This window comes from Heliangelus exortis, chromosome W (genome assembly GCF_036169615.1).
Source record: "Heliangelus exortis chromosome W, bHelExo1.hap1, whole genome shotgun sequence".
Classification (NCBI taxonomy): Eukaryota; Metazoa; Chordata; class Aves; order Apodiformes; family Trochilidae; genus Heliangelus; species Heliangelus exortis.
The window spans coordinates 246,669-274,205 of record NC_092453.1 but is presented as its reverse complement, the minus strand read 5'-3'; the positions used below and the strand labels follow the sequence as shown (position 1 = coordinate 274,205).

Here is a 27,537-nt window from a genome sequence, read left to right as displayed (position 1 = left end):
AGTTTTCCTAGGTTTCGTCTAAGGAGATGGTTGAGGAGCTTCATTTAATATTACCTTATTCAAAACCTGTTTAATCTGAATGTCAGGATGAACAGCTTTATGCATGCTCATGTGCACATCTCTAAAACCCTTCACAAACATGTTTTATCATGTAACTATAGCAAATGAGTAGTAGTTGGCTAAAAATCTGACATGGATGCTAAAAGCTAGTGTCATCTTACAGTTAAATTAACATTATATTTTATATGAACATTCAGACAAACCCCACTTTGTATACAAAAACTCTAATAAGAAGCCTTTTAAAACACTTGAACATAGCGTAGGAAAAAAAAATTTCTTTTTTCTTTTGGATTACAAACGGCAACTTTAGATTATTGTGTTGTAGATCTTACTTCATCACCCACACTACTGAACTGCCCTCAATGACTCATATCTCAGACTTCAGAGATGGGGCTAAATTCCTCATTCCACATAATTTGTGCCTTAATACATGAATCAAAAGGAATATAATCCTGATTCTGATGCAGTACAACTTCCGATGTATGTTTACCTTTTGATGTAACAAAGTCTCACTGTAAACAAGTGATGCATTTTACAAGTTTGTTTTTAAAAGCCCAATTCTCCTCATTAAAGTAATAAGATATAATTTACTCTTGAGATCATCATTCTATATTATTAAGCATATAAACTCATTTGAAATCAAATTTATCAATGACACTTATTTTACCATAAATATCACAAGTGACCATACCAATATTCTTTCAATTAGCATGTCGTAATACTGCTCAGCAAGCTGAGGACGACAGAGCACAAATCGGCCAAGCAGCTCCACAGCTGCTTCTCGTACACTAGTGGAGTTATCCATTAACCGTCCATGAACACCTCGTTGCATGTCCAGCTAAAAAGAACAAACAAAACATATATCCAAAATAAGAAATAAAGATTTTTTTCAAGAGTGACAGAAGAATGCATGTGCATGATTGATATTTGATATTTTTTTTTACCCTGGCTAGAATACTGGGGTCTACAGCAACAACCTCAGACAAACACTTCATGGCTTTTGTTCGAACAGCAATTGCATTTTCACCAAGTACACGCAGAATCTAATAAGAGAGAAAAAACAAAGATTCAATTTCTTTGGGAAGGTATCAAACAATGTTTAACAGGCAAAAATGCAACAGACTAATATGCAAATAATTTAACTAAAACAAGAATATCTGTTTACGAAAAATTGCATATATCTTCTCAGAGAATAGAAAGGTGCATGCAAGTGATGTTCTATGGCACTGATAACTGAGCATGGATATTTACTAGGATTAGCTACAGGTCTAAACAGGATTCACCCAGGGTCCATATGTTTGCTTTAAGTCCCTTAATTTTAAATTGCCATTCAGTTGTGGCTTTCACCATGGTTCTTTCAAAAGAAGAGTTGGATTTGGGCACTGTAATTTTAAGAATGGCTCTTTATGCAGATCCACTTAAGTAACACAATCTTAACTAAACTAAACAACTAAACCAGTACTGGAGTTTAAACATGTCACCATGACAACATATTAGCTCTTCTCTCAGAAAAAGGAAAGAAATAACACTGGTCAAACAGCTTCCAAAGTGACAGTAACATGCACTGCAAGCAACTGATCAAGTTGGCTTGTATTTTCAAATCAAATTAAGGTCAATTTAATGAGATAATATTACCAAATGAGCATGCATCTTACAGAAACTTTTAAAAAGGTTTCAAGATTTTGTAGTTATCCTTTTACTGTGTACATCTAAGATAATGATTTTGTCATATACATACATAGACAAATAATGTATGTGGCAAAGAAAATGAATGCAAGAAAAAGAAATATAAACAATTATATCATCTGTACAGAATATGAAAGCACATGGTGTTATCATGGCCTGTTAAATACCTGTGCTCAACAATGAACAGATATTGTACACTACTGCAAAAGTATTTAGAATCAGAAACCAACTATGTTTCACTATACTAACTCTTCCAGCACGGTTTACCTGTGTCAAATAAATATCGAAGCTCTGGGCAAATGGCCTCATAGAGGCCAAGTAGCGAACAATCAAACATGCATCTTCATAGTCCACAGTATCAGAATTAATCCTGCAACAAATCCAATGTTTTAATGAGGACATGTTAATTAAAAATTATTAAAACCAACAAATGAATGGTTAATAAAGAAATCAGTAGTGCTGAAACATACTTTAATGTACTGAATTGTGATGGAGCAGTTTTAATGATGCTGCGAAGAAATGTTTTGCGACTTTCCGCTCTATGCATGATTTGTCCTGTCGTCTCAACATCTTTTGCATGATGTGTTCCTTCAGATGAATCCTCATCCTTCTGAGATTTAATTGCTTTCTCTGTCTCCATAGTTGTATCACGAAACCACTGTGCTATATAAAACTTCCGAGAAAACTGGAGAAATAAAGCAGGACACACAGAAAACAAAACCAACAGACATAGAAGAGTGAAATTAACACGTATATTTGATTGAGATTAAGTGAGTTTAATGCATCAACCATATTTTGAAAAGCACAATCACATTATATGTTAGGGTGACAATTTAATTGAAGCACTAATATGCATGACTGAAAGCATTTTATTCATTACATGCTACTGAAGTTAATTTTATATACACTTGACATCAGAAAGCTGAAATTTACCACCAATGATGCATCAGTTTCTGTGTTCTCATCCAGATAATCTAGCAAAGCCTTTTGCAGCTGCTGAATTTCATCTTCTCCTCCTGAAACCTATCAGAAATAGAAAGATATTTTTAAAAAAGAATATTGAACAGTGGTAATTATAATCTGAAAATCTGCATGTCCACATGCAAAATACTCAGAAGTTAATGTTCTGCAATTATCAGTACAACTAACAATTTTTTAATCAATTACTTCTAAACTTTATACAGACTAAACCAAATTGAGACTGTGGATCCAAAATCTAAAAAAGATTAACAGCAGAATAAGACCAATTTTCAAACAGAATGACTGATTTATTAGTTCTTATTCTATGATCTGGTGAGAGGACCCTCTGTCCCTGAGGTAAAAAGGGCTGAAATCACTGACACAAGGTTTAACCTATAAAAGTCATCGTTAACTCTCTCAGCAATGTTAAATACTGAAAAAGTGACTTCTCAGTTGAATAACGGATTAAAGGCAAAAAAGTCAAATGAAAATAAACATGAAACATAGACAATAGTAAAAACACATGGTAAACATCAAAGAAATTATGTACTTGATGAACCTTAAGTGCCTAATTACTTTCAAACACATAAAAAACCCAAAACAAACAAAAAGGAACTGCAACAAATCATATTCAATATTGATAATAAAAAGTAAAAGAATAATTTCTGTCTTAAAATTCTTCAGCTAGAAAACATTTTTCTTCTTCAGTAATAAAACTTGTAACTTATAACCATCTTAACGTCTGTATGAACAGCATAGATTGAAAATCTTGTCACAAATGCAGCACATATAGCTTGCAAACATCAGCAAGTGGAAAAAGGTAGTTACAAGTCCAGAAAATGAATGTATTGAGAGAAACTAATGAAAAGCATGCACAAGTTTTCATCTTGACAATCTATGACAGATTTCTATGGCAAACTCTTTAAAAATGTCAAAACAGAATAGATTTTCTCCTAAATCTAATTCTACCATTCATGAGTCCAAACCACAGTAGACAGAGTTATAAGTCTTCAACAATCATTGGGGGATTTCCTAGTAATGATATCTGAGGGTAGAAGGAAATTTCCAACAGTCTAAACATTCAATTCAGCAGGAAAGAAAACTCTGTAGACCTTTAAGTTCTTTTCTGAATGAAAACAATAATTTAAAATCTTTCTGATGACTAAAGCTGAATATGTCTACCAAGTTTCTTGCCATATAAACAGTAAAGTGAAGCTTAGCTGTCATGTCCACATTTCCAAGTATTTTGCTCTGATGTTACAAATAATTTATAAAAATTTATGAACAACACACTATCTACCCTGACTGATGGTACTCTATAGTATACACATTCCACAATGTATAGATGGCACTGTCTACCATCATGGACATTAACTTTCCTGAATAACAGAAAAAATGCTTTTAGCACTCATTTGCCCACAGATATTTTATCTGCAGATGCTAATGGCTAATTAATGTCTGATCCTGTAAAAAACCACAAAACAAATAGAAAAATTCAGGTCACAACTTGGATATGTACCTTTAAGGAATATCCTTCGATACTATAATATAACTTCTGAAGATAAGAAAAAAGGAGTCTTCCAAAATATTTCTCTATGAAGTTTAATGTAGAATTTTCAAAATCACTGACAACGGAGATTTATGACCCCTTAGCACATAGAAGTATAAATTATATTAAAGCATGGACATGAAGATTTCACACTATATGTAGTACAATATTCTAACTGATAAAAGTTATGGGAAGTATCACCCTCATAAAGGAGCAGATGAATTTTTTATTATTTATTTGAATGCCTGTAAATTGCACAAGGTTTATATTCAACATAAATCTGTAAGTCATTATAAAATACATAGAATAGATCTAGAGTCTTTTCAAGTAATTGAAAGGGAAATTACCTTGATATGACTAACCAAATTTAGATCTTAATCATGCTGAGAACAATTAGTAATTCAGAAAATAATGTACAGCATCCATAAGAAATGTACAAGACTACATTTTTAAAAGGACACATAAGAACTGAGATTTTCTCATCATATTATGTACTGTAGAGAGACCAAATGTATAAATGCTTTGTTAATTGCTGCCACCCTTGCAGATTTAGAGACATTTTGATAAGCAGCATTAGCAGAAATGCAAATATGCATTATCTACTGGAAGATATATGCAAGCCCAGTTAAAAAAAACAAAACAAAACCCAAGACCAATACCAGCTACATCACATAAATTTAACCTTACAGGCCTAACAGTTTAACTCTCTAAAAGCTGTGTATGAGTGCCATAAGCCCAATGGTAATAGCAAATGCACAAAGATACATGTACATACATATTTTAAGGCCCCTTAAGATAGAATCCAAAGAACAAATACAGGTTGGCTGGAGAATGTATTGAGAACAGTCCTGAGGAAAAGGACTTGGGGGTGATAGATGACACTCAACAAGAGCTGGCAATGTGCACTCACAGCCCAGAAAGCCACCTATATCTTGGGCTGAAACAAAAGAAGCACGGCCAGCAGGTCAAGGGACATTATTCTACTCCTCTACTCTGCTTTCATGAGACACCACCTGGAGTACTGTGTCTACTTCTGGAGTCCTCAGCACAAGAAAGACATCCAGAGGATCCAGAGGAGAGCCACAAAAATGATCAGAGGGCTGGAGCACCTCTCCTATGAAGACAGGCTGAGGAAGTCGGAGTTGTTCAGCATGGAGAAAAGAAGGCTCTGGAGAGACCTTACAGTGGCCTTCCAGTACCTGAAGAGGGCCTACAGGAAAGATGGGGACAAACTTTAGCAGGGCCTGCGGTGATAGGACAAGGGGTAATGGTTTTAAATTGAGAGAGAGTAGACTTAGACTAGATATAAGGAAGAAATTTTTTGTTTTTAGAGGCGTAACACTGGCACAGGTTTCCCAGAGAGGTGGTAGAAGCCTTTGGAAACATTCAAGGTCAGGTTGGACAGGGTTCTGATCAACCTCATTTAGTTGAACATGTCCTTGCTCACTTCACGGCAAGTTGGACTAGATGACCTTTAAAGGCCTCTTCCAACCTGAGACATTCTATGATTCTATGATCACTAGGGAGATGGTGTGAGAAAGACATGAATTAAGAAATGTGATGCTTATATCTTTAAAATGTTCAAATTTTTAAATGGATTCATCTAAATCCATCTGGTATGGGATCTCTCACATACCTGCTTGATGATTCTGGCTATCGATCCTTGATCCATTTTGCTAGTGACTGCATCTTTCCTGAGTCTTGCAGCTACAGTTCCAAGATAGTCAAGTGATGCAACTCTTAATGCCATTTCTGTAGATTTGTTACTGAACTGGTGAACCTAAGAAAAGAAGAACAAATTTTAATAAAAAAATATTTATTTATGCAACTGAGATTCTTCTTACCAGACATTGCTTCACCTTATTAAAAATTCCACCTAATTTCTATGCTGCATAAAATTATGTAATTTACTATTACATCACGGATACACTCCTTACTTTTAATTAATGTTTTTTCCTTTATTGGGTCTCACTATAGATATGCCTGGCTTTTAATATATATTTTTATAAAATAAGGACATCTAGAAGAGCACATATCCTTCGCAATAGGAAAGCACCATAATGCAACTTCCTCATCGTTCACACATGTATAAAGAAAACTACATTTAAACAGAAACAGGACCATAAAATATTTTTCCAAGAAACAGCTCAAATTACTGTTTTAATTACATTATAGTACTGAAGAACAACTCTCGAATATCACATCGATGAAAATATTTGTTCTGTAAAATGTCACATTACATAAGTAAATATATTATTATTGTTAAAAGACCAAACTACTTAATTGTTTTCAGGTTCTGTGCTAAAGGAATAGTCCAGAGAAGTATTTAACATGAATAATTACAGCTATTAGTCTGACTTAATTCCCAATTAATATCTACACTTAGATACTATACAATGGCATTTTTTTAAAGCAGAAAATGTAATGGAATAGTAGAAGTGGCTTTCCATGAGAAACTGTGACCTTTACTAAGTTTCATATCAATGATATTCCAACCTTTTAGTTTCTATGCATTACATAATAGTGATACATGTAAGAAAATCCTTAAATGCTGCATGTGTGTTTCAACAATCAGAAAGCTTTCTTATAATAGTTTGAGCTGAAATAAACAAGGTTCATTGTAATAAGAAATAAATTATAATAATAGTTAAAACCAAGAATTCCTTACCAATAGCCTTCCTAATAAGCTAAGTAGCAACTCTGCTGCTGGCCATTCTGGTTTATTGACTGTGGAAAGAAGATCTTGAATGAAATTCTCAAACAGTGGTCTGTAGTCTTCTTCCCCTTGTTTGCTACCACACCTGTTTAAAAGAAAATGTATTTTGTAAGAGAATTTAAGAGTTATTTAAGCTTTTATTCTGATATAAACATAAATAATTCTATGTTTCACCAGAAAACCAGTTTTATGCAATTCTAAAAAAAATCTGAAATATTACCAGAATTTTTTTTTATCCATTTACAGAAAAATATTTCAAACAGTTATTAGTCCAAGATGCACTGCAAGTAAATCAGCTAATCAAAGATAGTAGTATTTTGTTCCTAAGATATTTTAATTTATTATTTTTGGGTTAAAGTCTGCATTAACTTGAAGGGACAAAGTAGGTAAAATTCTAAAACTCAAGCTACAGTGGGGTATTTATGAGGTGTTGCGCCCTTAATCCTTACCTCACAGTGATGAGACATCTCAGTATTATGCTCCACAAAGATTAAAATCAGAATGTAAAAAAAAATAATCAAAAGACAACATACCTGACAGTGTTTCACTTATATGTGGCATCCATAACTTTAACGATAAACATATGCAGAGAGATGGCTAGATGCCTTGTAAATAGCCTTTTGGCTTAACAGTAGATAACACAATAAAAACCTTAGGGCTTCTTGCTACAAATCCTTTCCTTATTCAGTTTGGCTGGTTTTTTCCCTGTTGAGCTACCTAACTTTATCTACATGAAAGTAATTTTAGGTTTTTTTATATCTTTGTCATTCCAGTGATGGAAAGAATCTGGTTTCAACACTTACATATTTAATCAGCCTTCTCTTCCATGTTTCAGATGAGTAAAAGACCCCTGATAAAAAGGATCCTATATAAACTATCAGACAGATTCTTCAGTGTGTAAAGAAACCCCTGCAGATTTCCTATTCCATAAAAATTTTTGTTCGGACAAGTAGGTCTCTAAAGGATCTATAAAGTATATTGTTATAAGTAACTTTATTAGTAGACATTTAGCGTTGCAAAGCGATTTGGTTTGCGTTAAAGTGTGACAGATTTTATTTGGAATTGGTGTCATGAATACACTAAAGAATGGAAAAGTACTTACTTCTTAAGAAAAATAGAAAGGAAGTTTTGTGCTGTTCTCATCGCTGTTTCATATGAGTTAGTAATAAGCACATCTTGATCCACCTAAAAATAATAAGGTTTATTTGTCTAATATTTTAGCATACACAGAGATATGATTTCCAGATGAACATTTCTTATTCATTAAATAATTACAGCAGACATAAATTACTAGAATCTTACTAAAATAATAATTAATAAAATTTTACTTTTTTGTTTGATTCCTCCTCTGAATTAGAATCTTTTTCTGTTGATGGCAAATGCACCACACACTGAATAAGCTGCAGAACTAGTGCTGTTACCATCTGAATATACATAGGCTCTCCATCAGTGTCACTACTGTTTAATCTGTGAATAAGAAAAGAGAGCATTAACACTAATACTAAACAAAAAGACAAAACAAACCAAAACTTTTTGTGAAAAATTTGGTCTCAGGCCAAAGAGATAAACTGAAACAGCTCACATATGGGCTATCAGAGTATCTGTGAAGTTCAGCAGAACTCAACGGAAATATTTAATAAATCAAACACCGCAATTCTAAGGCATTTGCTAATAGGCTGCTTATGTATAATGACATATCCATTTCTAAATAAAAAACATAAAAAACACCATAATGATCAATCATAGAATCATCATAGAATGGCTTAGGTTGGAAGGGACCTTATAGATGATCTTGTCCTAATAATTTATTGCTTATATATTGTTTAATGTATGTGAAATGTGCAGGACTTGTAAACAACAGAAAATAGTGACTGTGACCTGAATTGACTTCTATGAGATTTAGACCTATGGTAATCTCACATAGTGTAACAGACTATAAACTTCAGAATGCAAGAGTGTCTTTTAAGTTGATATGACAAGTACAAATACACTCCACCTCATATTTCTCTGGTTCCAAGTGATATACCTGACAAATAGTACGGTGTTTACTACCCATACATACATGAATACCACATAATGCTACCCTTAACAATATGAAAATGTGATAATCTCTGACATAATTCTCCCCAAATAATATCTGGGCACAAACCAGTTTGCAATTATTAATGCAATTATTGCCCTGGAAGAATTGCTTCACAGTTCTGTAGACTGAAGAGGAAAAACATGCTGCATCAGGTAAGTTGCTAGAGATGAGGAAGGCAGCCCAATCAGCTCACCATATAACAACCAGTGCAAACAAAAAGCAACGGGTGATAGTAGTGGGCCTGTGCCAAACTCAAACCTTCAAATGCACACTACAATTACACAAAATTGTGCTTGTGCACAACCTCAAACCTATGAATGCACATTAACATTACACTCATTTACATCCTTGAGGAGACCAAGAATATTTCAATTAATTTTGTCATCAGGCATAAATATGATGGCATAAGAAACAGTGATTATTAAAAAATACATTCGTGAGGCAATTCTACTCTCACTAGAGGTTTTGAAATATCAGCCTCTAACAAAGAGCATCTTGTGGAGTCACAGATTTTTTAACAAGTTGTTAATACTGAAACCTAAAATCATACATCTACAGAACTGTAAATGCTACTGTCTATAAATTATCAATCTATGTCAGAAATTACCTGAAGTTTCTCAAACTCCTCTTGCTAGTTGGTAGTCTTGCAAGGGAAGTGAAAATTTCTTCTAGTATTAACTGTCTATGTTTTTCATACCTGGAGAACACCTATTTAACAGTTATAGGATTGTTAAAAAAAATTATTGTTACATAAAATATTGCTTTTTAAATATATTGCTAAAAATTATATAGAAACATACACTTTACATGGCATTTAAATAAATTGGTTTTAATGCATTGCTTTGTTTTTTTCAAATAAAGTATTTCTTTATAAAATACATAAAATATTGATTTTTAAAAATATTAAGATAGCATAAATGTGTAATCGCTCTTAAAAATACCATGTTTTTAAAAAAATTGCCAATGGTACTATATACTATATAAGAAAGTCAAACAGTGTGATGCTAAGCTTTCAGACTCCAGTAGAAAGCAAACTTAATAGTAACATAAATTAGCATGAACACATGTATGGTTTTAGAGTACATGTGAGAAACCAGTTTTACTTCATAACCTAAGATTTAATGTTTGCCTGATACAAAATATTCTTTTAATTTATGGGGTCAGGATTGTAAAGTTTGCCTCACTATTTGTTTAGGCATAACTACTTTTACAAATACTGGAGAACATCTGTGTTGCATTGCAGTTTTCCTGAAATAATATTTTATCTGCCCCATGAATTTTTCACATAGCCACCTCTTCAGAGGAAAAGGACATTCTATTACACAGAAGTATCCAATTAGTTCTATAGATTATTCTATTGCATAATTTCAAATCTTAACAAAGGAAATAAGGAAAACCACATTGCTAGGATTTCTTAAGAAAGGACAGGTAAGAGGAAAGAGTTTGTGTTTATAATTTAAACACATAACCAAAATTAAGTAAATTCCTTAGCTTAAGTTGGCTATTTCTTCCTATAGGGTACTCTACAAATAGGAGCATCTCAGGGAGATTTAATACTGTTCCTAGGTTATGATACCAAACTGTAAAAACATTCAAGAATAAAAGTAATTCTAAACTCCAATTCTCTACCAGCAAAAATACAGCCTATGTACAGCCTTAATAACTCTCAGAAGTACATGAACATGAAACTGCAAATTAAAAAGTACTTACTGCAGTCACTAATTTGATGGCACATAACTGTAGTTCACTGACATTTTCTACAAAGAAAGGTGTTATTCCCATAGATGATACCTATCAATAGATATAAGGTTTTTAAAGTATATTTGACTAACAAACTGCTATTTATGCAGTTTCACAAATAGGTTATTCATTCACATGGTAAGGTATTCAACAATGTGTATTACTTCATATTATTTCAAGATAAAGTTATTAAAGAATATTTGAATACAATCAGATTAGTTTTCTTAAGTGAACAATAAAAGTCATTAAAGATTTGAACATTAAATGATCTTCTTCTGGAGATTACATACTACACAACAAATTAGACACTGATTTTAATAATTTTTACTGATTTGTACTGATTTCATACTTCATGACATTGAGACAATCATACTTTTTCTTTTCCCAGAGGGACTGTATTCTCAGACATTATTCTGATAAAATTTACCTGAAGAATAGTTGTATCAGTAAGAAGCTGTATCTCTAGCAACTCTGACAAACTGCTGACAATGTCACAAACTTTGTTATACAGCATGACTATAACTCTTTGCTTATGGGTGGAACACTTGGCACGTTTTGCTTTTGAACTTAAAACACCACCTAGAAAATAAAAATATCTTTATTAATTTTTTCAATGTTTCACTTATGTCAAATATTAGAAAGATGTTATTCTTCAAAAAATGTCCCCAAAACAGCTCCATGATTAGAGATTTGTAAAAGCAGTTGCTTACAGAAGAAAAAATTATTAGAATCACCTGGAAAGCAAAAATTTAATATTTTCATAATTGCTCTGAATTATGGACCTAAGAATTTAAAAATATTTCTTGAAGTTGGACAACAAAATCTCAAGTCATGTACATGACAGCAAAACACTAAATGCAAAATATTTAGCATACTAACCACCATGAGGATCCACTCTATACACAGGATCATATTGAGGATAGAGAGTGTTTTGTAAATGAAATTTTGTGTACTGAATAACTCTTTCTATTACATCCTCAATATATACAGCTTTTGGCATATTTGGTGATGTCATAATATTGATAGCAGTAAGACAAGCATCTGCAGATTTTGTCACTCTCTCCATAATAAGATCTCTCCATAATCTCTCCTCATCTTCAGTGTCATTGTTCTGTAACAGGCAAGAAAAGACAAGAGGGAATGAACAGGTCAAATTTTTATCCATACCAAGTTAAAGACAACATTATTTCAGTATACTTACATACACACACATACAAAATGTTGCATTCCCTTTATGATACAAAAATAGTTTATTTAAGAAATCTAGAAATTTAGAAATTACTAGCAAAAGGTTTGTAATCTTAAATTACAAGTCTTCAATGTCTTACTGTATTCTTCTGCTCAAACACAAAGAAGCTTTCTGTGTATCAATGGGAAGCACTATGAAGGAAGAGTGCCACATTCTCTACTCAAGAATGCTGTAACTTAATAAAAATCTAAACTCACTCATCTAGTGTTTTCTTCAGTGAACTATGAACACCAGTTGCTGCTTTCATCAGTCTAATTTTTCTGCTAGAGCCAATTCTTACACAAAAAGACTGTAAAGTCACAAAACTCATAAGAATATAACTTTCTCCACTTCACAGACCAACCCGTGTCTTATAAAATATGACCATTTAGATATAACACAGGGTATAGAATTTCTGTATTTCTGTCTTTGTACAAATTATAAAAAATAACATACATGAGGTTAATTATGACCACTCAACATTTCTGAAACTGTCCTGCATGACATTCGGGTCTCTAAACTGGAATGATATGGGTTCAACAGATGGACCACTCATTTGATAAGGCACCGGCTGGATGGTCACACCCAAAGAGTTGCGAACACAATCTATGTGGTGATATCAACATACTGGTGGGAAGGGAGAGATCCAGAGAGATCCTGACAGGCTCAAGAAGTGGGCTCGTGCAAACTGCATGAAGTTCAAGGCCAAGTGCAAGGTTCTGCACCAGGGTTGAGGCAATCCCATGGATCAATATAGGCTGGGAGGAGAAAGCATCGAGGACGGACCTGATGAGGACTTGGGGGTGGGGGTGGACCAGAAAGTTAACATGAGCCAGCAATGTGCACTTTCAGCCCAGAAAGCCAACCAACTCCTGGACTGCATCAAAAGAAGCATAGACAGCCAGCCAAGGTAGATGATTCTCTTCCTCTACTCTGCTCTTGTAAAACCCCACCTGGAGTACTGTGTCCAGTTTTGGAGCCTGCAACACAGGAAGGACGTGGAGCTCTTGGAGCAAGTCCAGAGTCCAGAGGAGAGCCACTAAAATGCTCATAGGGATGGAGTACCTCCTCTATGAAGACAGGCTGAGGACATTGGGGTTGTTCAGCCTGGAGAAGAGGAGGCTCCAAGGTGACCTTATAGCAGAGGCATGTAGCGAGAAGACAAGGGGAAATGGTTTCAAACATAAAGAGGGGAGATTTAGGTTAGACATTAGGAAGAAGTTCTTTACTATGACGGTGGTAAGACCCTGGCCCAGGTTGCCCAGAGAAGCTATGGCTGTCCACTCCCTAGCAGTTGAATGGGGCTCTGAGCAACCTGGTCTAGTGGAAGCTGTTCCTGCAGGGCAGTTTTTGGATCTTGATGATCTTTAAGGTCCCTTCCAACCCTAGCCATTCTATGATTCTAAATATTGCAATAACATATTAATAGCAAAACCATGTGCAATTTTTAAAAACTTCTCTATTACAAATATAGCCCACAGAAAAAAATTATATTTCCTGGCTGTATAACAGCACAGTTCAACACTAGCTTTCTTTGACATAATGTTTAATGGGATTTTTAGAAAAATTTAAAAATTGTTTGGGTAAAGATTGCTTCTTTTTTAATTGTAGCTTTTTCTCTTAATTGCAATCATTGGACAATTAACTACTTAAGAATCCTGAGTTTGACAACAAAAAGAAAAATATCAGTTTAAAGACACTGACATAAAGACTCAATCATATTGAATTAGAGCAGGTAAACCAGCACCTTATTTTCACTTATATTTCGTTCTGCTAAAGACATTCAGAACCATATACAGAAACTTTGAAAACCAAACAAACTATTTAGATGAAAATTTTTTGGTACAAATAATGTGTCTCTGGTTTTCATGTTGAAATTCTTCCTTTCCAATATACATAATTACTATCTGTTTCTGCAGATCAAGCTTTTTCTCCCACAAACTTACCAAGCTCTGTTCTTGCTAGAATATTGTTTTGTTTGGAAAGTGTAAAAATAAATAGATGAGAAATGTGTAATGTCACAGTTCAGCTTTGTAAAAAACTCCAAATCCCAGTGTAGTTTTAGGTATATCAGGGAAAAAATCCTAAAATCTTAAACTTCCTGTTAATTTTCTTTATGGTGAAAATTAAACTTTGCAGCTTAAGAGCAGATCCAAATAATCTACTTCCTCAGTTTTTAATGCTCAGGAGAAGAATATACTCTATGTGAAAGCTGTAATTCTTCTCCCATTGTGTAAGAGATGTTTTATGGACATATAGAAAAGTAGTACAGAAATGTGCAAGTGGAAGTTACACCACTTACTATGAATATTTCAGGATAAAACTATGATATTTGTAATCAGTCAAAATACAACTCCTTCCAATACGCCTGTTAGTTATCAATACTATAGTAAAACAAGTCAAGTAGTAAAAGATAAAAGAATCATAGAATGTTTTGGGTTGGAAGGCACCTTTAAAGGTTATCTAGACCAAAACTGCAGTGAGCAGGGACATCTTCAAATAGTTAAGGTTTCTCAGAGCCCTGTCCAACCTGACCTTGAATGTTTCCAGGGATGAGGCATCAAACACCACTCTGAGCAACATGTGCCAGTGTTTCATCATGCTCATTGTAAAAACAATTCTTCCTAATATCTTGTCTAAATGTACTCTTTCCATTTAAAACCATTACACCTTGCCCTATCACTGCAGGCCCTGCTAAAAAGTTTGTCCCCACCTTTCCTGTAGGCCCCCTTCAGGTACTGGAAGGCTGCTATAAGGTCTCCCTGGAGCCGCCTTCTCCAGGCTGCACAACCCCGACTTCCTCAGCCTGTCTTCATAGGAGAGGTGCTCCAGCTCTCTGATCATCCTCATGGCCCACCTCTGGACTTGCTCCAGGAGCTCCATGTCTTTCCTGTGTTGCAGGCTCCAGACCTGGATGCAGTACTCCAGGTGGGGTCTCACAAGAGCAGAGTAGAGGGGGAGAATCACTTCCCTCGACCTTCTGGCCACGCTTCTCTTGATGCAGCCAAGGATCTGGTTAGCTTTCTGAGCTGCAAGTGTACACTTGGTACACTGACGGCTCATGTTGAACTTCTCATCCACCAGCACCCCCAAGTCCTTTTCCTCAGGGCTGCTCTCAAGCCAGTCACTGCCCAGACTATATATATGCCTTGGCATTGCCCTGACCCAGATGCAGGACCTTGCACTTGATTTTGTTGAACTTCATGAGGTTGGCATGGGCCCACCTCTCCAGCCTGTCAAGATCCCTCTGGATGGCATCCCTTCTTCCAGTGTGTCAGCAACAGCACACAGCTTGGTGTCATCAGCAAACTTGCTGAGGGTACACTCAATACCACTGTCCATGCTGTTAACAAAGACGTTAAACAAGACCAGTCCCAATACTGATCCTTGAGGGACACCATTTGTCACTTGCCTCCACTTGGACATGGAACCATTGACATTCATTCTTTGGGTGTGGCCATCAAGCCAGTTCTTTATCCACCAAGTGGTCCATCAATCAAACCCATGTTTTACCAGCTTGGAGATGTCATGCAGGACAGTACTGAAGGCTTTGCTCAGGCCCACGTAAATGACGTTGGTTGTTCTTCCCTTGTCTATTGATGTTGTAACCTTTTCATAGAAGGCCACAAGGTTTGTCAAGCACGATTTGCCCTTGGTGAAGCCGTGCTGATTATACCCAATCACCTCTTTGTTATTCTTCTGCCTCAGCAGTGCCTCCAGGAGGATCTGCTCCATCATCTTACAGGGCACAGAGGTGAGACTGAATGGCCTGTAGCTCCCTGGATCCTCCTTCTTTCCCTTTTTGAAAATGGGGGTCCCCCTTTTCCAGTCAGTGGAGACTTCAACGGACTGCCATGACTTTTGGAATATAATAGACAACAGTTTATCAACCTCATCTGCCAGTTCCTTCAGTACCCGTGGGTGTATCCCATTGGGTCTGTAACATCACCTACTCAGTAACTAATGTTACTGTCTGTAACATTACCTACTGTAACATCACCTTCTCCCTTCTTCCCTTTAATCTTAACCCATATGCACTTGATCAGTTTGTCATCCTTCCCCAGGTAGAGCTCCATCAGTTCCAGATGGTCACTGATGTAGAGGGAAACACCTTCTCCCCTCCTACCTTGCCTATCCTTCCTAAAGAGCTTGAACCTGTCTATCTCGACATTCCACTCATGGGAATCATCCCACCAAGTTTCAGTAATAGCCACTATGCCATAGCTTTCCAGCAGCACAGTGGCCCTTAATTGAACCTGTTTGTTGCCCAAGCTGTGTGCATTCACATAGAAGCACTTCCGCGGGGCTGGATGTGTCACCCTCTGAGGAGAATCCCCCTTGATTCCTTTGGGGTGTCTCAGTGTGTCCTCTCTGGCTTGCCTCAATGCAATAAGTTGGAAGCCCTTACTAGCACTCCATCCTTGGTGTGTTGCCCCATTTTTTGTCACAGGCAAGCATGATATTATTAACTGCTTCCCCCTTCAAATCTAGTTTAAAGCCCTATCAATAAGCCTTGCCAACTCCTGCCCCAGAATCTTTTTCTCCCTCTGTTATAAGTGCATCCCATTATTTGCTCGTAGCTCTGGTGCCTTATATACCAAGCCATGGTCATAGAACCCAAAGCCCTTTGATGACACCAGTCCCAGATCCATGAATTGACCTGTTGGCTCTTCCTATATATTCCCTCACTCATTGCTGATGTCAGAAGGATGGAGGAGAACACAACTTGGGCTCCTAATCCCTTCACCAGTTGTCCCAAGGCTCTGAAACCTCTTTTAATTGACTTTGTGCCTCTCATTATTACATCATCACTGCCCACCTGTAAGACCAGAAGTGGGTAATAATCTGAAGGACTCACAAGACTGGAAAATTTGCCTACAACATCCTTTACCTGGGCACTGGGGAGACAGCAGACCTCCCTATGAAGCGGGTTTGGTTTGCATATTAGGTCCTCTGCTCCCCTCAGCAGGGAGTCACCTACTACAATGACACGTCAATTTTTCTTTTCAGGGTCAGTTTTGATGGCCATCCTGAGGTGAGTCAGCCTTAGTGGTGCTTCTGGCCTTTGTGAACCCTTGACCTTGATCACAACCAGATCCTCCTGCAGAGCCTCATACCTGTTATACAAGGGCACTGCAGGTGGTACATTTTTTAAAGGAACACGCGTGCTAGTTTTTTTTGTAGAGCAGTGACCTGTTAGCGTTGACCCTCCTCCTGTGGGTTTCTACAGGAGTGCTGGGAGGCTTGCTGAGGAGAGGTTATGGGATCCTCTGCTCCACTGAGAGTTACCTCCTATTCTGTTCTTGGAGAGATCATTTGGTGAAAGCAATCAATTTCCCTCTCACTCTCCCTGATATTTCTTAACCTACTCACCTCTTCCCTGAGCTCCATCACTTTGTCTTGGAGCTGTGCCACCCAGCTGAGCAGGTCATCAACCTGCTCAAACTGCACACAGCCACAGTCAGAAATGCTCCCTGTTGCCAGTGAAAGGCTGTGGCATTCCTCACAGCCTGTGGTCTGGATACCAATATCCATTTTAGTGGGTGCTGGTGCACAGTCTTCTTCCTCCAAGTAGCCACCATCACTCTTGGAGTAAATTTCTCTGCCGCTCACCCTGCCTGAGTAAACTGCCCCATGCAAACCACTGTGCTATGCCTCACAGATGTGCCACGCCCCTGTTCACCATGCTCCAGGTCGCTCACACTCCTCTTCTTTAACCTCATGATGTTCACATAGGCCCACTTCTGAAGCTTGCCCAAGTCCCTCTGGATGGAATCCCATCCCTCAGGCATGTCAACCACACCACTCTTGGTCCTGTCTGCAAACTTGCTAAGGGTGCACACTTGATCTCACCGTCTATGTTGTTGATAAATATATTAAACAGTACTGATCCCAATACAGACTCCTGAAGGACACCACTTGTTACCAGTCTCCATCTGGAAATCGAGCTGTTGACCACTAACCTCTGAATGCAGCCATCCAGGCAATTTCTCACCCACCGAAGAGTCCACCTATCAAATCCATCCCTCCCATATAGAGTGGATGTTGCAGGGACCATGTCAAAGGCCTTACAGAAGTCCAGACAGATGACATTCATAGCTCTTCCCTTATCTGCTGATGTAGTTTCTCCATCATAGAAGGCCACTAGGTTGGTCAGGCAGGACTTGCCCTTGGTGAAGAAGTCTCAAATCACCTTTCTGTCATCCATGTGCCTTAGCATAACTTCTAGGAGGATTTGCTCCAGGATCTTCCCAGGCACAGAGATGAGGGTGACAGACTGGTAGTTCTCAAGTTCCTCCTTTTTCTATGGTTTGATGGGGGAAGAAACTAAATTTATGGCATTGATGCAATGACCTCTGATGGCCAAGCCCAAGAGAGACAGAAGATGTTACTTAGAATCCTGAGGAGGTGCATGGGGCAGAACAGAGAAGGATTGTATGACCTCAGTATTCTGCCATACCCTATAAAACACCAGAAGGGTAGAAAATTTGCCTTTGGTTCCCTTCTCTCTTCCGGCAGACATCTTGGAAGGAGGCTCCTAGCTTCAAGTTTACAGCTCGCCATTTGCTCTGCATAATCTGACTCAATCTGTTGCTGAGAAGAGTCCTGCCCTTTTTCCTGTGTTGGATCTGCCATGAAGGACCTTCATACTCTTATTATATCAGCTAACATTAACACCAGGTCTTGTGTGTGTGTATATATATATATTTATATTTTCATTACTTTACTGCTTGTTACTATCCCTTCCTTGTTCTATTAACCATGTTCTACTTTAACTTCCAACCTTTAAGTCTCTCTTCCTTATTCCCCTTTTTATCTTCCTCTGGGAGGGTGAGGGAGAACAATAGAGAGCAATTCTGTTGTCTGGGTTTTGGTTTGCCCTGACCACTAAACTGAGACACCTTTCTAGTCTTTTTAAAAATGGGTACAATGTGTCCCTTTTTCCAGTCACCAGGGACTTCACTTATCTGCCATGACTTCTCAAATATCACGGAGAGTGGCTTGGCAACTACATCAACCAGTTACTTCAGGACTGAGATGTATCTTGTCAGGTCCAAAAGACTTATGTATGTTCAGGTTCCTCAAGTGGTTAGGAACCTGATCTCTTCCAGTGGGAAGGACTTTGCTCCCCCAGTCCCTGTCTTGTGGTCCATCCACTCAAGAGGTGTGGGAAGAGAAATTGCCAGGGAAGACTGAAGAAAAAAGGTTGTCGAGTACCTCAGCCTTCACCTGATCTGTTGTTACCAATTTGCCAGTCTTGTTCATAAGGAGGAGTACACTTTCTTTGACCTTCAGTTGATAAAATCAGTTGAATTTTACTTCAATTCTTAAAATTTGGCAATCTCTTAATCATATTTATATTAAATCAGAAGTTCCTCTCATACAGTATTGGAAGCTATCACTTTATGGGACTCAAAGGAAGAAAACCCTGTTCTATACAATGGTGTGAAATTATGCAAATTAATACTCACATGGTTAAGTAATGTAGAAAGCTTTGATCCATCTTGAATATTCTTCTCCAAAATATTCAGGACTTTTACTGTTTTATCTGTTGAGAGCTAAAAAAAGAAACAAAACATATCAAACATCTGTAAAAACATAAAGGCTTCCAAACTACTAAAAAAAGGTCCATGAATGAAGGACAGAACATATTATGCAATCTGACAAACTTAAATAGTAAGAAATATGAGATAAGTATTGGATCTTGACTTGTCTGGTTTCTGACACTGCATGACTCAGACTGCTGATAATATAATTAAACTAGTAAAATATGTTCTAAGACTGCAATCAAACTGCATTTTCAAGCAGCAAAATCCATAAAAATGCATTTAAAACTGCATATCTATAATTAAAATTTTTGCATCTAGAAATTTACCAAATGCAATATCAATTACAAATTCTAACTGATCATATAGAGCTTTATTAAGAGAAAATCCAAATTCTATGGACAAACAGAAATAAAATTCCCTGATAAGTGAGTGGTAATAAAAAGGAAATGTATTATTTATACCTGTGTCAACTTTGAAAAACTAGCATGTTGAAAAAAAAAGTAACTCAAACTTTCTTACTGATGTTCTAGAGAATTATAATTAAATAGTCTACAGAATATGCTAAACTCCAGGAGAGTCAGTTTCATTCATCAAGATACTATTGGTGCTCACCTTTAGAAGCAACAAAATTCTGATTTTATGTATACATGTATGTAAATATGTGGAAAAAAAAATGGTAACAGAGATTAAGGGTGAGAACTATCGGGGAAGAGAAACACACAGTCTGATAAAGCTACAAAGGAAGGTAGGGAGAAAGAAGAAAAGGCCAGGAAGAATTTCTAAATCTTGTATTAAAGAAAACCCTTCAGAGTGACTTGTATAAGTGGCTTCACAAACAATTCATAAACATAGTAAGTGGTCATGAGCAGGTGGCAGAGCAAGAAGTTAACACACGACTGCCTGAAGTCAAGAGTTCTAGGAACATAATGAAAGCAAGAAAAATGTTTCTAGAGATGTTATATCAATAGTTTATGCCAACAGAAAGCTCCCTTGAACTGAAGTTGGGACAAGCCTACAGCACCTGGGTACTGTGTCTGGTTCTGGAGCACCCAACATAAGAAGGACATGGAACTCTTGGAGCTAGTCCAGAGGAGGGTCACAAAGATGATCAGAAGCCTGGAGCATCTTTCCTATGAAGACAGGCTGAGAGAGATGGGGTTGTTCAGCCTGGAGAAGAGAAGGCTTCAGAGAGACCTTATAGAAGTCTTCCAGTAACTGAAGGGAGCTGGGAAGGGACATTATATAAGGATATGTAGCAAGAAAACAAGGGGCAATGGTTTAAAACTTGAAGAGGGTAGATTTAGGTTAGATACTAGGGAGAAATTACAGAATCACAGAATGCCAGGGGTTGGAAGGGACATCTGGAGATCATCTAGTACAATCCCCCCTGCCAAAGCAGGTTGCACAGGATGGCATCCAGGTGGGTTTTGAATGTCTCCAGACATGGAGGTTCCACCACCTCTCTGGGCAGCCTGTTCCAGTGCTCATTACTCTCACAGTAAAGAAGTTCTTCCTTATGTTTTGGTTGAACCTCTTGTGTTCTAGTTTGTAACTACTGCCCCTTGTCCTGTCACTAGGGACACCACTGAAAAGAGTCTGGTCCCATCCTCCTGACATGAACCCTTTAGGTATTTATAAGCATTGATGAGATCTCCCTCAGTCTCCTCCAGGCTGAACAGCCCCATCTCTCTCAGCCTTTCCTCGTAGGTCAGATGCTCCAGTCCCCTAATCATCTTAGTGGCTCTGCGCTAGACTCTTTCCAGCAGTTCCTTGTCCTTCTTGAACCAGGGAGCACAGAACTGGACACAGTACTCCAGATGGGGCCTCACCAGGGGAGAGTCAAAGGGGAGGATGACCTCCCTCAAACACACTTTTCTTGATGCACCCCCGAATGCCATTTGCCTTCTTGGCCATAAGGGCACATTGGTGGCTCATGGTCATCTTGTTGTCTCCCAGGACTCCCAGGTCTTTTTCCACAGAGATGCTTTCCAGCAGGTCGTCCCCTAACCTGTACTGGTGCATGGGGTTGTTCCTTCCTAGGTGCAGGACCCTACACTTGCCCTTGTTGAACTTCCTTAGGTTCCTCTCTGCCCAACTCTTCAGCCTGTCCGGGTCACACTGGATGGCAGCACAGCCTTCTGGTGTGTCAGCCACCCCTCCCAGTTTTGTGTCATCATCAAACTTGCTGAGGGTACACTCTGTCCCTTTGTCCAGGTCCTTGATGCATATGTTGAACAGGACTGGACCCAGTACTGACCCATGGGGAGCAACACTTGTTACTGACCTCCAACTAGACTCTGTACCACTAATGACAAACCTCTGAGGTCTATCTTTGAGCCAGTTTTCAATCCGCCCCACTGTCCATTCACCTAACCCACTCTTCCTAACCTCGCCTATGAGGATGCTGTGGGAGATGGTGTCAAAAGCCTTGCTCAAGTCAAAGTAGACAACATCCACTGCCCTCCCCTCATGTATCCATCCAGTCATGCCATTGTATCAGGCTATCAGATTAGTCAGATATGACTTCCCCTTGGTGAATCCATGTTGACTGTTTCTGATAACCTTCTTATCCTCTACATGCTTTGAGATGCAACCCAGAACGAGCTGTTCCATCATCTTTCCAGGGATGGAAGTGAGGATGACTGGTCTGTAGTTTCCTGGATCTTCCTTCTTGCTCCTTTTAAAGGCTGGAGTGACGCTGGCTTTCCTCCAGTCCTCAGGCACCTCACCTGTTCTCCAGGGCCTTTCAAAGATGATGGAGAGTGGCCCAGCAATGACTTCTGCCAGCTCCCTCAGCACTCCTCAGCACTCACAGGTGTATTCCATCGGAACTCATGGACTTAGAGATATCCAATTTACCTAGTTCATCTCTAACTTGATCCTCCTCTACCAAGGGAAAGTCTTCCTTTGTCCAGACTTTGTTACCTCCAAAGTCTGGGACTCCTGGAGGGTGGCCTGAGCAGTAAAGACTGAAGCAAAGGCAGCATTCAGTAACTGCCTTCTCCACATCCTCTGTCACCATGGCACCTGCCTCATTCAACAGCAGACCCACATTTTCTCTAGTTTTCCTTTTGTCTCTGATATACTTGAAGAAACCCTTCCTGTTAACCTTGAGGTCCCTTGCCAGGATTAATTCCAAGGAGGCTTTAGCTTTTCTCATTTCCTCCCTGCATACTCTAGCAGCACTCTTGTAATCTTCCCAAGTGGTCAGTCCCTTCTTCCACATACTGTAAACTTCCTTCTTCTACTTGAGCTTTTTCAGAAGCTCCCTGCTCCACCACACAGGTCTCCTGTTTCCCTTGCCTGATTTCTTGCTCTTAGGGATACACCAATCCTGAGCTTGGAAAAAGTGGTGCTTGAATTATCAACCAGCTCTGTTGAGCCTCTCTACCTTCCAAAGCTCCCATGGGATTTCTCCAAGCGGTTTCTTCAAGAGGTCAACGTTAGCCCTCCTGAAGTCCAAGGGTGCAATCCTGCTCATTGTTTTGTGCATGCTACCCATGATCCTGAACTCTGCCTTCTCATGATTACCACTGCCAAGGCTGTCCCCAACCTTAATGTCCTTCAACACTTCCTCTTTGTTTATCAGTACTAGGTCCAGTAGTACACCTCTCCTTGTTGGCTTCTCCACCACCTGAGTCAAAACATTGTCATTAATACACTGGAGGAACCTCCTGGACTATGCATGCCTGGCTGTGTGGCCTCCCCAGCAGATATCAGGTGGATTTAAGTCCTCTATGAGAACCAGGGCCTGTGATTGTGAGGCTACTCTTAGCTGACTGTAGAAATCAGGTGGCTTGTAATAAACACTCACAACAGTTCCTCCCATATTAGCCTGCCCACAAGCTGAATTCGCTCATCATCCACCCCCAGGGAGAGTTGGATACATTCCGGTTGCTCTCTCACATAAAAAACAACTCCACCACCTTCTTTACTGTGAGGGTGGTGAGACACCGGCACAGGTTGCCCATGGGAAGTGTTCAAGGCCAGGTTGGATGGGGCTGTTGAGCAACTTGGTCTAGTGGAATGTGTCCCTGTCCACAGCAGAGGGGTTGGAACTAGATGATCTCTAAGGTCCCTTCCAATCATTCTATGATTCTATGATTCTATAAGAGTATGGCAAAGGAACCACAATATTCAGTTTTCAGAAAATTAATCTTATTATCACCTGGGGCATTAGGTGTTCTAAGTCTGAAAGGGCTCTTTGGAGAGAGGAAGGAAGTAGGCAATTCAGTGTGATACTGGATAGACATAATACATTTACATTGCACTAATGACATATATCAAAAAGGGTGGATTTTTTGACTTTGCCAGCAGGTTCTGTTATACTGTGGTTGCTCAATGCTAGCTGTAAAAAGCAAAGCCTATAGGTTGATGTGCTTTTGTGAAAGTAGATTAATTATTTTAGATTTTACTGCTCGGGCAATGTGTTTCCTATTGGCATATAGTGCTCTGAGTACTAACACATAGAAGGACCATTCAAGAAAAATGTCTCAGCTTCAGAGGCAGTAAAAGTTAACATGTGGTAACTTTTTAAGCACTTCAGCTAAATCAGCAGGAGCACAATTGTTCACAATATCTCTCACATGCACACCTCAAGAGGGTGGAATTTTACAGAGGACACAAGTTTTTATAGGCTAAAAAAAATTAAAAGTTCAAAAAGAGTTAAATACTATGAAGGTGTACCTTGTCCATAATGCCCATTGCCTTGATTTTTGCAGATTCACTACCCAACTCACTAAGCTGATGCTTTCCCAGTAGCAATTCCTGTGGAATCTCATCATCATCGCCTTAAAAAAAAAAACAAATTAACAATTATATTTCTAATAAGACTTCAAGGAAACCAGTATTTTAAAGCTAATATGAAAAAGTAAACTGAAGAAATAGAATTGATTTTCCAAATAGCTAGCATCTAATGAAGACCGATGATGACAACTTTTGATTGTCTTAAAATCACTACTTGTTAAATATGACTGAAAGTCATAAATTGAAAACATTTTTAATATAACAAAATTCAGCTCTTTTGCTACCACCCTCACTTCAGTAAACAGATCTTAAATGATTGTAGTCCAAATTCTACAGTTCAAATCTGGGGAAGGGAAATAGATGAAAAACACAGGAAATTAAGTACCTTGGGATACACTGTGTCTTAATCACATTTACCCTTACAGAAACCCCCATGATGTTACAAGACATACAGAAAGAACCGATTGCTTCACTTTTTAATCTAAGGTTGTATACACCATTGCTGTAGTGATTTGTTTACTATGCTCCTCCTCTTGGTTCTAATCTTGTGACAAAAATGGTAGGAAAAAAATTAACGAATGCTCCATTATCCATTTCAGTAGGAAGTCACCTTGGTCAACCTGAACTACTTTGTCAGACAATTATGCTAAGATGGCATATTTTCCACAGAAATGGATAAGGAGCATACTTAATTCAGTGTAATTCACTACTTCAGTGCCTAACCCATAAAAGCATAAGCACTCTGCTGCTGAATCAAATAATCAAGCTCTGTTGGGCCAAAGGCAACAATAGATACAAAATGATGTGCCTCAGACACTACTGGCAAAACAACCATCTTATGTCATGTTGTTTACAAAGATATGTTTGACAGAAGATGACACCATAGTGACATTCCAAAGAGGTATCCTTTTCACTCCTGGGGGACTACTATTTGTCTCATTGTGATTTATGTCCCTTTTGGATTCTGCAGGGAGGAAGGAGGAGGATCTATTTCCTGGAGCAGCAAGTGAAATTGGAAAGGCAAAGGCCACCACTCAAGGTAGAAGCCATATAAATGCAGTATACTGTAGCATGTATCACAGGAAATTAAATCACAAAGAAGGAAGCTTGAAAATACTGATATGCAATTTGTTTGTTTGTTTCTTGTGTTTCTAACTGAGGGAAGCATTTTGAAAATTTCTAACATATTACCTAAAGCTGTAAAATCCATGTCTTCTAAATTTTCCAAAATATTCTCAATTGAAGCAGTAAATCTTTTGAAAGCTGAAGAATCCATCATTTCTAGTGAAAAGAAATGTATATATAATTATTTTATATGCAAAACATAAAACAGAAAATGTAGAAAATAAATCTTCTATAAATACCTTCAGGCGTTAGTTTAGGTTCATAAGCTTTCCTCTTCTTTTGTTTTTCTTTTTTCTTCATTTTTCTAGCCACTAATTACGAGAAGAAAGGATTGTTTACATTTCTTACACTTATATTCAATAATGCATGTAAAGATGTTTATTTTTGAGTGTTTAACATATCCTTTAAAAATGCACTGGTATTATGGAAGAAAATAAAATTTTGGAGATCAGTTACCCTCACTGAGGCTAGGAGGAGGAGAATAATCATCCATGTCAGAGTCATCAGGACTGCGATTACGGTAACGGCCACTAGCAGAAGTCCTCCTTCCTTCATGATAATAACCACTTCTCCTATGGTCACCAGAACTTCTTCTGTCATGTTCTTCATACTCCCAAGCTTCATCTCTATCCTTTTTGTGTCTTTTACGAGAAGCTAAGAATGAAATGCATTTTCAGTATAAGTACAATAAGTCTACTTTTAATAGCTAAAAATTATACATTTGCAAGTTAAACACTATCTGTAAAACAAGCAAACTAACACTATTAAAACTATATAAAATTCTCTTATGGCATTATTCTAACACGTTTCATTTTTTCATAAGAGAACATAGAGATAATTTCTTCAGTTATCTAAATTGTGACTGTTACTGGTTGTCCATGTTCCAATTCAGTGATTGCTTTGACCACCTAACACAGCAAGTTCCAAAGAGACTTGGCAACATAGTTGCTTAAATATACTCTGTTTTTGCCAAGATGACTACAATTGTTTTGATATGTATTGCAAGAAATTCAGTGTAAAGGAGAAAGCTGGAGTCACAATTCTGGGCCAGGCAGCAAGTATATATCCCAGAAGGTAAGTAGTTTTCAGTCAGGACCAAGAAGCCCAGCAGAACCAAATGTTGAAAAACTGGGATAAATGTTCTATACAGAAACAGAGACTTGGTGGAAATAAAGTGTGTGTGTGGAGGGGGGGGAGGAATGGAGAGTTCTCTGTTGCTTTCAGAGAGAGTCTTGAAGATGAGAGGGTGCTAAGACATAATGGAAAATGGTTATAATAAACACCCACAACAGTGTCTCGCATATTGGCCAGTCCTAGAAGCAGACACTGACTGAAAAATACCCTGTTAATTTTCAGCAAGTGCATTTACTTAGAAGAGACTTAATTGCAAAGTGAAATTATTAAAAAGAAAATTGCTTCTGTCCTGGATCAAACCAGTAAGTTAGATATCTTACTAAAACAGTAATTAAGGGAACCCTCAAAAAAGTCACAGAATCACAGAATGGGTTGGAAGGGACCTTAAAGATCATAGAATCATCATAGAATCGTCTGGGTTGGAAGGGACCTCTGAGATCATCAAGTCCAACCCTTGATCCACTACTGCCACGGTTACTAGACCATGGCACTGAGTGCCACATCCAGTCTCTTTTTAAATATCTCCAGGGACGGAGAATCCACTACTTCCCTGGGCAGCCCATTCCAATGCTTGATCACCCCCTCAGTAAAGAAATTCTTTCTAATGTCCAACCTAAACCTCCCCCGGCACAACTTGAGACTGTGCCCTCTTGTCTTGCTGAGGGTTGCCTGGGAAAAGAGACCAACCCCCACCTGGCTACAACCTCCTTTCAGGTAGTTGTAGAGAGTGATGAGGCCTCCCCTGAGCCTCCTCTTCTCCAGGCTGAACAGCCCCAGCTCCCTCAACCTCACCTCATAGGACTTGTGCTGGAGTCCCTTCACCAGCCTAGTTACCCTCCTTTGGACCCGCTCCAGGACCTCAATATCTTTCCTGAACTGAGGGGCCCAGAACTGGACACAGTACTCGAGGTGTGGCCTCACCAGCGCTGAGTACAGGGGAAGAATCACTTCCTTGGACCT

The 27,537-nt window shown here is 38.2% G+C and overlaps 1 protein-coding gene across 1 annotated transcript in view; it reads right to left on the bottom strand.

Moving 5' to 3' along the window:
• The window catches only part of LOC139789214 (nipped-B-like protein), a 148,859-nt gene that overhangs the window by 23,806 nt on the left and 97,516 nt on the right, over window positions 1–27,537 (bottom strand). The window contains exons 11-28 of the mRNA XM_071729725.1: window positions 25,900–26,097; window positions 25,683–25,754; window positions 25,510–25,599; window positions 24,259–24,362; window positions 19,495–19,581; window positions 11,674–11,905; window positions 11,222–11,373; window positions 10,765–10,845; window positions 9,662–9,762; window positions 8,300–8,438; window positions 8,074–8,156; window positions 6,924–7,056; window positions 5,892–6,035; window positions 2,680–2,769; window positions 2,217–2,431; window positions 2,014–2,116; window positions 1,005–1,103; window positions 752–898 (exon numbers count right to left, since the gene is read on the bottom strand). Coding sequence (XP_071585826.1) covers window positions 752–898; window positions 1,005–1,103; window positions 2,014–2,116; window positions 2,217–2,431; window positions 2,680–2,769; window positions 5,892–6,035; window positions 6,924–7,056; window positions 8,074–8,156; window positions 8,300–8,438; window positions 9,662–9,762; window positions 10,765–10,845; window positions 11,222–11,373; window positions 11,674–11,905; window positions 19,495–19,581; window positions 24,259–24,362; window positions 25,510–25,599; window positions 25,683–25,754; window positions 25,900–26,097 — 2,270 coding nt within the window. The remainder of the gene's footprint in view (window positions 1–751; window positions 899–1,004; window positions 1,104–2,013; window positions 2,117–2,216; window positions 2,432–2,679; window positions 2,770–5,891; window positions 6,036–6,923; window positions 7,057–8,073; window positions 8,157–8,299; window positions 8,439–9,661; window positions 9,763–10,764; window positions 10,846–11,221; window positions 11,374–11,673; window positions 11,906–19,494; window positions 19,582–24,258; window positions 24,363–25,509; window positions 25,600–25,682; window positions 25,755–25,899; window positions 26,098–27,537) is intronic.